Source organism: Schistosoma mansoni, chromosome 4 (assembly GCF_000237925.1).
Source record: "Schistosoma mansoni strain Puerto Rico chromosome 4, complete genome".
Lineage (NCBI taxonomy): Eukaryota > Metazoa > Platyhelminthes > Trematoda > Strigeidida > Schistosomatidae > Schistosoma > Schistosoma mansoni.
The window spans coordinates 25,957,430-25,971,747 of record NC_031498.1 but is presented as its reverse complement, the minus strand read 5'-3'; the positions used below and the strand labels follow the sequence as shown (position 1 = coordinate 25,971,747).

General features: G+C 35.1%; 1 protein-coding gene across 1 annotated transcript; it reads left to right on the top strand.

Moving 5' to 3' along the window:
• Positions 1–901: 901 nt before the first annotated feature.
• Smp_178920 (putative trna(5-methylaminomethyl-2-thiouridylate)-methy lt ransferase) lies at positions 902–8,791 on the top strand (the record flags this gene model as incomplete). Its single annotated transcript, XM_018797322.1, has 7 exons — positions 902–1,043; positions 1,083–1,248; positions 1,307–1,592; positions 3,024–3,137; positions 5,567–5,620; positions 7,785–7,851; positions 8,529–8,791. The coding sequence occupies 7 exons, from the start codon at positions 902–904 to the stop codon at positions 8,789–8,791; spliced, it is 1,092 nt and encodes a 363-aa protein (XP_018652375.1).
• Between the last annotated feature and the right edge of the window lie 5,527 nt (positions 8,792–14,318).

Below are 14,318 nucleotides of genomic sequence, written 5' to 3'. Positions count from 1 at the left end.
ATTTTTTCCTAAATCTTGAATGTTTCATGACTCATTCCGTCCCGCGTCAAACCCGTATTTTCCTGACAATTTTACTAATTTGACCTTACTGTACTTTTGCGTTTTGTGGTAACTTGCTCCTAGTCTCTTCGATTCACGGTTATTCAATAATATGCTTGTCTTATATCACTTAAGGTTCCCAGTCACTAGTTTCCGTTCCTACTTCACTAACCATTCGAAAGCTTTGATTTCATGCTGTAGTTATAAGAAATAGTCATTGGATATATTGTTAGGTGCCATTACTTTTCGTTATGCTTTTTTTCAACTACTTTCCTATACAAAATAAAAAGGTTTGATGAATGGTTGAGGTCCTAACGATAACCACAGTCAGTGGGTGGCGACAGTGAGTGACATGGTTTAGAGTCAGTCACAATGACGCAGTTACATTCACTCTGTCTTCTTCTAGTATACACTTTTGACGGAATAACCGGATCCCACGACCACTATTGTTGTACATCAGTTAATATAATGCTTTGCACGGTCGTTATTAAGTAAAATAACGTTTTAGGTCGTGTGCATTACAATGACTATGTTTTCATTTCTGTTTTGATAATTCCTTAGTAATAGTTTCATGTCTCTGACATGGTTCACGCCTGGTATTTAAAACGTAATTTGGTCTAATTTGACTGGTACATTAGCACTGAAATACAGTTGCCAGCCACAGGATTTGGATGAATGTTTACCTTTATTGATCTGACAAACGCAGAGTAAAGCTTCTCTAAATAAATTCACTGTCGTTAGTGACGTTATAAGTAGAAAGTAATAATGATTGATGAGGTCGTGATGTATAATTTCTTTTTCCAGTCTCTAATAATGTACCACTTAGTATTTTCCCTAACATAACCCGTTTATCTTCTGTAAGATGTTGAAACCCCGAAATCTGTTCAGTTGGATCGGTCCAAACCTTAATTGTATAACATATGTAAAATCAATCCATTCAGTTGCTTGTGCAATATCAGGTGGTGTAGACAGTGCTGTATCTGCATATCTTCTCAAAAAGAAAGGTAGATTACTTTTTACGAGGAATTTTTATAATATTTCAGGATTTCAAGTCAAAGGTGTATTTATGACTAACTGGGATTCCTTGGATGAAAAAATTGACTGTTCTTTAGACAAAGACCGTCAAGATGCCCAATTTGTTTGCGATTATTTGGGGATACCGTTTTTCGAGAAAAATTTTGTTAAAGAATATTGGAATTACGTGTTTTTGTAAGTGTTTCGTTTCTGTATACTAATGATCGTAATAACGGCTATTTCACTTATTTAGACCGCTTATCAAGTCCTATGAACAGGGAGCTACACCTAATCCAGATATATTATGTAATAGATTTGTAAAATTCAATTTGCTAACAAGGGCAGTGTTAAAAAGCAAGAACCAGTGCGCTGATGATGACAGTCAAGCATCTTCAAATCTGGCTGCAGATGCGATTGCCACTGGCCATTACTGTCAGAATTCTTTTGGAAATTATCTACAATACAGAAAAGACAATGTTGAAGCCAGATTATTACGTTCTGTTGATAGAGTGAAAGACCAGACATTTTGGCTATCGACTGTAAGAGTTGTGTGAGTTGTTTTTCTAGATTTTGTTTAGTATATACTGTAGGTTTGCGCAAACTACTGAATTTTACGGATAGTCATCTGTTATCGTAGTCTATTTAAAATAGTTTATGACCTAGTTTCATTATACTGTAATCTGATGTTGTCGTATTCAGGTCACAAATGCTTTTAATTATTTGAAAGGATATCTTGTCCATCCGATTCTACGATGCAGACATAAATTATCTGTCTTTCATTTAACACAGAAACAACATTCGTGTTTTAGCACGATAATACAGAAATAGATCAAGCATGACCAAAGATCAGCTAAATAGAAATAAACGTTTTTGGCAGGACACTTCAATCTGATCTCTTTTCATCTTTACTTAGTTAAAAGTGGCACTCAATATTCCAAATATGGTTTACCGATAATAATAAATTCAAATTGAAGAAGTACTAGGTTATTAATGTTAAAACCCAATGCGGAAGCAATGAATTGGTGTGGCTACTTAGTTTTAAACAGTTCATTACAAACTTTTTCAATGAATTTATGATATATGGACATTGATTTAAATAGAACTTCAACTTAGTTTTGTTTATTCTGAAGATGAGTTTTTCGGTTCAGTTTGATCCGATGCAATCTAAAATTGATAGATTACTAGATATTAAAACAAGCAAGTTTAATATTGCTGTGTGATAAAAAGTATTATCAGCTAACATGAAGTATTTCAGAAATACCCTAATTACTTATCACAATTCATCCATCAAGTGAATTTTCTGTTAATATCAGGTATTCTTTTATCTAGTAAAGAATTAGTTTCACTGTTAGTGTATTACAATGAATAGGTAATTGTGATACTCGGTATGGTCGCGAACGCACACTACTGAAAAGTCTCATACTAGAACGAAACAGTTGTTCACTGTTACCTAGATTCAATGGTAATTTAATTAAGGTCAGCCTGTGATGTGAACCACAAAATTATAGCATAACTAAGCGATATATTGCTTGTTCATGTTCTAGAATGCTAGCCACACTTATTGTTCAGAATCTGGTAATTTCATTTGTTTGTCCAAATATGAGATGGAACATCAAGACTTGTAATTCATGTAATCAGTACAAGTTAACGTGCTCTGATATGATACCTGACTCAGTTGTGGAAAGACCTAATGATGCCACTAAAATTTCGAATCTGCGAGCTACTGATTGAAATCCAATTGATTTAATCACTAAGCTCTTACTTCACAACAGTAACACTCTAAACGCTCTGCCAATAGTTAAAAGTCAAGTATTCAAACCATTATTTTTCACACCGGTAGTATAACATCTCGTCCAGGAATTAAACCTAAGTCACCTCACTGCTAACCAAGGATTCTAATCTCTCGACTGGATAATTAAACTTGTGATGTATCTAATATGAATTTTCTTTAACTTTAATTTTCATCCTAGATTTCTCACAAAGAACTTCCATATTGTATGTTTCCAGTTGGAGATCTATTAAAAACTCAAGTAAAACAAATTGCTCAAGATATTGGCCTTTCTCGTATATACTCCAGACGTGAAGTATGTTTGTTATGTAGGCTTATTTTTGAATTCTTTTAATTGTTTGTCCAATATTTCTAACTTACATAAGTGTCCTGGAAATATCAACCGGCTTTTAGAATTAAATTGGTTATTCTTTATTTCTTTGATTACTATGAAAACAGTTCTGAACATCTGAGTGATAATAATATTACAAACATTCCAAAAAAGAAAACCAAGGTGAGAACACCATAGTTAAACAGAATGATGGAATTAAACATAAAAAACGTATGTGTAAAATACAATGGATATATGTGTCAACTATAATTTCATGTACTGAACTTTAAGTCAAAGTTCAAGTGTAAGGCCTAGTGACACTATCTGGTTGCTTAAACCAAGTTAAGCTTCAACTCCGAATCTCTTCCCTTACTTACTTCTGCCTCGACAGCCGGCTCATTTTAGTGGCTGTCACAAAAATAATATAGTTAGAAACGGAATAGATTAGATCATATTTTGTGAGTTGCGTTAATCAATTAAACTTATCGAATTAATCGCTCACCAGTATTTCAACTTTTGTTGGTCAGCTACAAAGTTATTCGAAACCAAATTGTAATCTTCTATATTTAGCATAACGTTAAAAGTGGTCGACTGGAACCTCTATAAATAACCTTCATACCTATTAGTCCTCATTAGAAACGTATATGTAAAGACTTCAAGGGATTAATGTTTCTGATGTAGGTTTGTTCTCTGAGCTAGATGGTTTGGTCGTGGAGCTTTCATCATCCTTCTGAACGACATCATCAGCACAAACTTCGAGTAGAAGTGAGGTGCACAGGACAAGCTGTGAATCACATGTGGAGAAATTCAAACACTTCACTTCTACCCGAAGTTTGTGCTGATGATGTCGTTCAGAAGGATGATGAAAGCTCCACAACCAAACCATCGAACTCAGAGAACAAACCTACATCAAAATCACCCACATGAGCTACAAATCTTCTCCACCATCTCAAAATCATACGATTGATGTTTCTTCCAGTATTTTTTACTTGTCATCGAAACAATGGATTTTGATTTTAGATTATTATAATTAGTTTATCAAATGAAAATTACTGATTTAATTTTTTTTTATATGTCAAAACTACAAATATTCTCTTAATTTTCCTAACTTCAGGAGCCTTTTGTTCTCTACAATTGCAGCTATTTACTTATATATTGATATTAGGCTTCCGTTAATAAATCAGCTACCTGATTTATTTTCACACAACGAAATTCGCTCTATTTAAGGATAATTCAATAAATGGTTATGATTGTCATACAAACCTCACTTTTATATGAAGCCATGGTAAAATAAATAATAGGGTAAGGTCGAAACCTTTGGTCATGAGAGTTGAAATTCTGTAGGGTTTTAAGGCCGGCTTATTATAAACGATTTTCATCACCACTATTATCATCAGCTAAACGTTAATCGTGGTTGAACGAAGTTTTCGGAAGTTCAGAAAACTAAGTATTGCCCAACCATAACTTAAGGTATACAATAAGTTATTGTAACGATCCAAGCACCAGGAAACATGCAACTTGAAAAAAATATTAGTTTAAACACCAACAAATGTTATTGCTGTCACTTTAAGCGATTACACAATCTATAGTAACAAATTAATAGTAAACTATTGGTATAAGGGTTTTGTGCAGATTGTTGTATTTTAATAGATTAACTCACAGGTTATTCTTAAACGCACCATTGAAAATCGGGAAGCACTGGACAGCTGTTTCGTCCTAGTATGAGACTCAGCAGTGACTAGAGGTCTAGGGTCTAAGTGCTCGTTCGCGAGATTGAATGTTCTGGGTTCGATCTTAGATGGCGGGGTCTTAAATGCTTACTCCCGAAGAGTCTCATACGAGGAAGAGACAGATGTCCATTGCTTTTCGGTTCTCAATGCTAGTCTGAGATCAATCCATGATTTGGTGCATGAAAATAAACAATTAGCTTTCATCTGGTTGTTTTACTTCAGCTTCTGTCTCGATACAGCTTCGTTTATAAACTTCGTACAACTGGTTTCCTTTGCGGATTGGAACAAAGTTAAAACAACAGTTAAAGTAGAATAATATGGATTTATTTTGTTTCGTGGTTTCTCACCAGCTGCTTACAATCGTATTCGTATTACAGTGTAACTTTGCGATGTGATATGATTGACACTAATGACTCAGAATTAGGAGAACAAAGATTATCAATAACTATATAGATATATATGAATTTGGTGTTCATCTTATTGTGCTAATAAGGTATGGCAGCTTGGACCGATGCATATATGTGCCTGGTTTTACGTTGTAGATAACTGACTGATTCGACCAAGTGATTATTAATCGTATTTATACAAATCTCTACCAATCTGTGCAAGCTCACGTCTCTTACAAATAAAATACAATCGTTTTATTTCTCTAACCATCATTTATAATTTGTTTATTTATTTTAGAGTATGGGGATGTGTTTTATTGGTAAAAGGCGATTCTCAGAGTTTATTGATAATGTAAGCCGTGTATTTACTTGGTTCATTTTTCCACATATTATAAATTGAAATTTATTTTCACATTAAATTAGAAATGAAATATCTTAATCTTCAATTGTTGTACATACTTACTTATGCCTGTTACCCCTAATGGAACATGGACAGCCGACCAGCATTCTCCAACACACTCTGTCCTGAGCCTTCCTTTCTAGTTCTATCCAGTTGTTGTCCACTCTTTTCATGCCTGTCTCCATTTATCGGCGTAATGTGCTCTTTGGCCTTCAGAATCCCATGTGAGGGCTTGTCTTGTGACACAGTTGGGTGCTTTCCTCATTGTGTCTTATCCACTTCCATCGCTTCGTCCCGATTTCTTCCTCCACTGGATGGTATCTGGTTTATTCTCTCCTACAGTAGGTTGTTGTTCATAGTGTCTGGCCAACGGATCCGAAGCATTCTGCGTAGACAACTGTTAATAAACACTTGTATCTTCTGGATGATGGATTTCGTAGTTCTCCAAGTTTCCGCTCCATACAGTAGAACTCTCTTGACATTTGTATTGAAAGTTCTGACTTCGGTGTTGGTTGAAAGTTGTTTTGAGTTCCAGATGTTCTTCAGTTATAGATATGCTGCTCTTGCTTTACCGATTCGCGCCTTCACATCTGCATCAGATCCACCGTGTTCATCAATGATGCTGCCTAGATATGTAAAGGTTTTTACATCCTCCAAACCTCCTTCGTCAAGTGTGATTCGATTGGTGCATGTTGTGTTGTATCGGTAAATCTTTCTTTTCCCTTTGTGTATGTTGTGATCTACTGCTGCTGAGGCTGCTGCTACACTGGTCGTTTTCTCCTGCATTTTTTGTCGCGTGTGCGATAGAAGAGCCAGATCATCTGTGACCATTAATTTAGGTACATGGAAACATATATGAGAAGAATGAACAACAACTGGATAGAACTAGAGAGGAAGGCACAGGACAGAGTGGGTTGGAGAATGCTGGTCGACTGCCTATGCTCCATTGGGGGTAACAGGCGTAAGTAAGTAAATATCTTAAAAGCTTTCAAAATATTTATGATGTTGTGACTTTATAAAAGACCGTCGCCAATTTGTTATAACTATAAAATAAGGATAGGCCGTATGCCGATTCGCTACGATTTTATGTCCGGCTTTTATCACGTGATTTATCTGCCAATCGGAATACGACTTGTTTAATCTTAACACTGTGCCAAATCAACGACGTTCAACTGGTATGAGCAGTCTAGCGTCCTTATTGGTCTCTTATCTACCTAGCCCTTCCAATTGAGTCCAAAAACACCGATTGCAGCTTCTGCTATGCGAATCATTTATTTCAAGCATACTTGGTTTATATACCAGACAGACAGACCGCATCACACCATAAAATAGAAAATAATATTTGTACAAAATCAAGCCAAATGTGGGTATGAACGTGTGATACAATAATCAATAAACTGAGTATAATTTAGGAACATTAATTCGTATAATAATAATCCATAGGTCAAAATGTAGCTTAAAATAAGATGCAACCTAGCCGTTGCATTTTTGAACGCACCCATCTACCTCCGTTTGTTGTGCAGTCAGTTTTCCACTTCCTATCCTAACCTAGGCGATGTTTCAACTAAACAAACTTCAATAATTAATATTTTTATTCGGTAATCATTCTAGTTTTTTTCTGACAATATTTTACGAATTTACCTTAGGTAAAATTGAGTTGCTTAGCGGTTAAAACACTCAGCGTCCCACCAGTAATATTAGGTTGAAGGCTCAAGTCCTTTTTTCACTTGGAGCTGAACACATAAGCCTTCCTATGCTTACCGGATTGCATTGATTAATTAGTCCGTACCATAACAAAATCAAATTCCATAGTTCAAATATTAGCTCGGGTCTGGGTACTGGTCAGTTTGTCTGCTGTGATTAGTGTTAACATGAGGATCGTAAAGTTACTCCACAGATAGGTAATCAGTATCTTGTTATTTAGTGTAGTCTCTAATGTTAACTAAATCCTGCCATCGTTTCTATTCCTAAGCTTATTTGAATATAATGGTGTAACTCAATCGTCTAGACATTCGATCCATTTAAATGTTGTATCACACCGTATAATGCTGTTGTATGCTTTTTCCTATCACACAAACTACATTGTTTTTACTTCAATTTTTTTCGTATTATCTAGTATTTGGAACCAAAGCCTGGTGTTTATAAAGATCTTGAAACTGATCAAGTTTTGGAAGAGCATACAGGTAAGCTATGATTAGGGATTTTAGTCATTTTACAACATACGGGCTTTTTTCGTTGTTGAATATATTTATATTTCCTTTTATTCCTTGAGGATTGCAGAAGACCGATAGTGATGTTAAAGTTTCTGCCCTTATTTTTTACTCTCCTTTGGTATTGTTATGATTATCTCCACTAAGTTTCTCTTCAGATCTTGTTGTGTCTGTGTGAAGGAGTGGGGTGCAGGAAGTTAAAATGAAACATTTCTTTGTTTCTAGATCTTGTGTTGTCTATATTATTTGTCATAGCCGCCTTGTTTTACACACACGCACACACTTCGGTACCATATACTATACATTAATGAATCAATACTATCTTACTCATGTTTGTATTCTTGTAACGATTAATGCATAATCTTGTGTTGTGACGAGTAGTGTCCGAAATACAATACTGATACACGGTGTGCTACGCGCTTGTTAGATTATCATAGGATGAACAATAAAACTGACTTCTCTTAGATTTTTTTTTTAAAGCAACCATAAGCATTAACCAATAATATATACATTTCGAGGAAAATAGATTGTTTTATGTAGGATTTTTTTCATATTTAATTCATGTGATGTCATGTTGTTTCTCATGACTTTCCTCTATAACCTCGAGAGATTATTAGCTCTACTTGGTCTTCACTTCTTTTCCTACTAAGGTGTACATCATTTTACTTTGGGTCAAAGAATTCCTATTAAACGATTTAATGGACCTTATTATGTTAGTAAAATGGATTGTCACAATCAAATAATTTATGTAGTGAGTAGAATTCCTTTTGTTATCTTAGTTATTTATATTTTTCAATATCAGGCAAATTGGGCTGTTATTTTGAATCGATCTAAAAACCACGACCAATTGATTGAAGCTTTTTTGTGTCTAAGAAAATATTTTCATAATAGTGTTGATACGTTTAGTATTTAAAATTGACCGATCACTGAATAGTAAGTAACATCTTGTTTGTCTAATCCATTAGTGGCTGTCGTATTCTGTTGATCAAGTTGTAATGTGGTCAGTAGTCTAGGTAACTCTACACTGCATGTACCATGTTGAGATGAAAGGTGTTTGAAGGTAGTAGATTGAATACCTCGATTTCTTATTAGTTAGTACTCGTTAACAAGGCGTACCTGCAACTCGCTGGGATTTTAACCCTGCTTCATAGTCTGAGACGTGTACATGTCCATTCAGGAGGCTTTTGCTTTTTTTTTTCATCAAGCCCAGCTGCTACATGTGCTTCCAAAGATAATAGCTTTTACTTTTTGAATAGCCTGGAGTTTATTTTCAAGTAAATGTGTAATATTGTCTTACGTAATAAAGTCCTGTAGATACGGTCGTGAATGTAAGAATGCTTTGCCGGACATCAAACGAGATAATATGATGCCTCGCTATACAATAGAGCTTGATGATCGCCTCATTGATATGATATACAGACTGTAGGACTAAATGTCGATGAGGTTTATGACAGCATCTATCAGCCTATTTTAATTAGTCAATCATAAAATCTGTCACATATGTACACTGGATCAAGAGATCAATCTGTAAGAATAACAATAAAGTTATGAACTGGTGGGTTGTAAGTGGCCAGTTGAAGGTGAAAATTGAGTGCGATTTATTTATAGGCAATAGTGGATTGAGTGTATTTACACCCATAACGCAACATTTGTTGCAAGTGCGTCATCCTGAAATATTGATTCAAGCTGAATTCGAGTTCAGTTTTCAATGCATTTTTTCATTACAACTTGTGTTCAGAGAAAGTTACGAATTTCATAAAATTCTGTAAATTAAAGTCATTTTGATCGACATATATCTAGTTAACGTGAGTGTAACTTTATTGTTCTGGGGTCTTTATCAACAAAACATCTGTACAGAGACTGTGCTTCTCATTCTAGTTAGCTAAACAAAGAAGAGGATAGAATTAGTCTCATTCACTGAATCAAACTTGGAGTTGTGAAATATTAGCCTAGTGCACGAACGTAGAAACGTTATAATTCAAACGAGATGTTTCATAATCAGTGATCTACAACCTGAAAGAAATTCCAAGCTTAGAAACATTACCAGATATATTTACAAGTTAAGCTTCTCATACTATCTGTACACTATTGGCCATAAAACAATTATATTAGTATGCTTGTAAGATTCGGGATCACTAATTATTTGCTTGCACTTACATATATTTTAGGTACGTGATCCAGCCCATCCAAGTTTGTTTATGCGCAAGTGTTGGTGCGGTCCTGCAGTCTGGATAAACTCTGAGCCATTTTCATCCATAAACTCGAGGAATATTCAATTTCAATGGCAAAACAAATGGCGTCCAGTTAACTGTATCTTAAAACCTTTCAGTGATGTATCTTTGGCATCAGCTTACTTTAGGAAAGACATGAAACGATATCTTTTTAACTCAGACAATGCAACACTAGCCAGTGTAATCGATGCATCTATTGAAGATAACCGAGAAATTGGACCATGTTTATCAATCGAATTAGAAGCGCCAATGCGTTGTATTGCGCCAGGACAATGGTGTGCATTCTATGATAATGACATATGTTTGGGTGGAGCAATGATATGCGGTTCAATAAGTCTTTGGGAAGAAGGGCAAAACACTTCATATCATGAGTGGAAACATGTCGACTATGAATTGACATATGGTTAAATCTAAGAACAACATCTATCCCTTTTAAATTTGTAAATAGTTTAGGAGACTGTGAGTCGATCAGTTAAAGTTTTTCACAAGTTGCATCAATAAATGATGTTATGAATTATTATCCTATGTTATTTGGCGGACTTTTATAATGAGTTGGAAATAAACCAACGTACTTATAGAAATCATATGCGAAACACATTACGCAGCATTATCAAATGCAGCAAGACAGGCTCCTACAATCAAGACAAGTTTTTGAGAAGTGTTTAGGGTGATAGAAAAACTAATAAAGATCCTCGTCACTGGAACAGTTGGAATTCGTCACAAAAGACATCCGCTCGTATGAGGCAAAAGCATTATTACTAAATGTTAACATAAGCTATGTTTTGAAACGCGATTTTCGTCCCGAGCTGATGGCTGATTTTTCTGGGAATGAATTCTTTGAAAATCAAAATTAGTGGTTGTAGACCAGTCACACTATAAGAAGATCCAGACTATTTGTAGATAGGATAGTTTCCGTATTTTGACTGAAGTTGACAAATGTGTAACTCAAACAAGCTCGTTTAAAACGTTCATATGATCTCAAGCTTAGTCTATTGTTTTTTTTAGCGAACTGGTGACTCATAGGAATACAAACAAGTATTTTGACGATGTACTCTAAAGTAAAGCAAGAATTTTCATTATGGAAATTGCCGAATTTCACTAAAATCACACTGATTTAAAAGAACTCTCGTCTAAATTAGAGCAAATAGTTTCACAGTATTTGAGCGCCGAGTTGATGTAAGACATCAAATAGAAATAATATATTTGTAAAATCTCAGCGAATAAATTTGTAGTAAATCCAACGTTTCGCCTGGCAATCTGGTCCAAGCTTTTTCAAGGAATTATAATCAAACATCAAAATTATCGAATATAAATAGGTACATGGTTCTTCGTTTCATTGTACACTGAATAGGTCATCCAATCAACGTTAAAAATGTCTAGACTGGGTATATGTATTAGTGTGTAAGAGATTTGTGATGTGAAATGATAAGTGTTAATATAACATATTCTATAGAAAACGTAAGTGGTGAGAGGAGAAATTTCATTCACACTATATATTGTCTGTTATCGGTGAATTTATAAGAAAAAATTCATTCGCTGAGATTTTACAAATATTGTTCCTATTTAATGTCACACTGATTTAAGTTGCACAACATGTAAGCACTAGACAACTGTTCCGTCCTAGTGTGGTGAGCGGTGCGAGCTCGCGGATCAAACCCAATATCTTCCGAAATTCACTCATTGGTCTAGAGGTTAAGCATTCAGTCTTCAGTGGTGGAGTTGTGGATGAGCGCGTATGAGAAGTCCCATACCAGGACGAAACAATCATCTAGTGCTTTCAGATTTTTAATGGTTGCTTAACTTAATTCCAATGAAAGAGCAGAAATTACTAGTTTCATACTCAGCTACCCCAATCTATTGTCTTTTCATAAATCTTCCTGCTGAAAATAAAAATTCTCTAAAAACAAATTACATGGACTAAAATCATTTTATTTCATGTTGTCGCTAAAATCTAAAACACAGTACAAAATAAGATGATCAATGTAGTTTTGCGTAACAGTTAACTTAGATGAAGACAATGTGAAGAATTTTTCAAAAAAATAAGTTGACACATACAGAGACCTTATTTTTTGTTTTCTTTATTTAACTTGTTCCAATATTTACAACTTTTTCTTTTAAACTTTCAAAGACTGCAATCATTATTGCAGAAGCGCTGGTTGTTTTAATTAGTCTAGGTGTAAAACCTGTGAAAAAAACATCAATAAAAAAGAGTGTGTGATCTAACTAAGTAGTTTACATACATGATCAATGGTATTATTAACAAAATATTATAAAACTGAAATTTTATATTAGGAGTTTTGTGGAGATTTAGTATTTTTTCATAGTTGAAAGCGTGAGTCCATTGAAGCTTTCAACTATGAAATTTTATAATTAGTACAACAAATTGGTTGGAAATGAAAGTTTCAGGTGTATTCGTAGGTATAGACCTATGAAGTCGTGTAGTTGAAAATTTGTATCAAATCAATAAGTAATTCTCACTTGATAATACTTTGATCCAAAACAGGATTTCCATAATGCAATGAGAAGACGAAGTTTATCAGAATTATGTGATATATTAGCGCAATACATTTCGAACAATCTGATCACACATAATATACTTGTTAAGACATTTTTATATGAAAATTAAAAGGTTAACTAGACAGGTTAAGGTAAGAAAATAAATAAAGTACACATAAACAATATGATAACTACTCTGGATAATAAATAAGCATTACCAGGGTAGGTTAAGGGTAAGAACAAATTGTTTTTGAACACATAAAGGGGGTTTCAATTTCCGTATATCCAAGGCTTCAATAAACCTTAGTATACGTCCTTGAAGGCTTTTGTACAACATTACAAACGCTGACTTGATGTCAACCTTATGACCGGTTTCAACCAAATGTTTCGCAATGGAGGAAGATGTTTGTCTATCCTGTGATCTTATTTGACCATTGGAATTCATTTGGTTCTGCAGCCATTTAGGTATGTGTTCCGCCACCCTTATTTGCAGATCACGATTGCTCCTCCCTATGTACGTGTTTCCGCACATACATGTAAACTGATATACACAATGGGATGTGACACAATCGCTTATGTGCTGTCTAGGTTTTTGATGAAACATCGACCTTGTCTTTTCAATGATGACAAGTTGAGTTGCATAAAATGTCTAATCTCCGTCTCAACATGAGACTATTTGAGTCACTCCTAAATGGTAATGTAATATAAACTCGCTTTTTGGGTGCCAGAAGCGTCATAGGTCTAATCGTATTGCAACCCTTCCAGCGGTTTATGAACTTAAATGAATAACCATTATTCATTAACGTATCAGTTAAAAGCTTCGTTCCTACTTCAATAGTATCTCTAGTACAAATACAAGTTGTCTTCCATGACTGAAGACCAGTTCAAATGCCTAGTATTTGTCTGTAGCCTGTGTTCACCTGAGGATGCTGACATCCGAACGAGAATCCTAAGCAAACTTGAACATTGTCCCAACATGACCCTGCAGGAAGTAACTACTGAATGTCAAAGGTTAGTGAATTTGAAGCATGATACCTCGATGGTAGAAAACGCTAACCAGTTCCCCCACGTTAATGTTGTCGAGAGAAAAGTCTTACAAGGTTCCAGCATACAGAATTATCGAAATGACAGCTGTAAACCATCATCCCCATGCTGGTTATATGGCGGTTGGCATTTCAAGAGGTTTTGTCCGTTTAAAAGTCATCGTTGTACTACGTGTTCCAGGAAAGGACACAAAGAAAGTCATTGCAAAACCCGAAAACGCCGTCAACCTAAAGTTTATTCTAAAAGATTCAAGCCACGTACAGCCAAAGTGACGGTAGCTGCTAACAGAATCGGCTCCCATAATCGCAGAAAGTATGTTTCCTTAAAGATTAACGGGTACGATGCCCGCCTACAGCTAGACACAGCCTCCGATATAACGCTTATAAGCAGGAGAACGTGGGAGAAAATTGGGAGGCCGAGAATATATTCAATTTATCAATCAGCACACAGCGCATCTGGGTGATTTCTAAACATTGCCGGTGAGGTTCACTGTGAAATTACATTGGAAGAGCTTACGGAGAATGGAGTAATATTTTTGACAGAACGGCTATCACTTGACTTATTGGGGCTTGATTTGATAGAAAGGTTGAAATTATTAGATCGTCCCATGAACTCAATCTGCAACAACGTCAGTATGTCGAAAGTTGGGGATCCAACATTTTTCGTGGG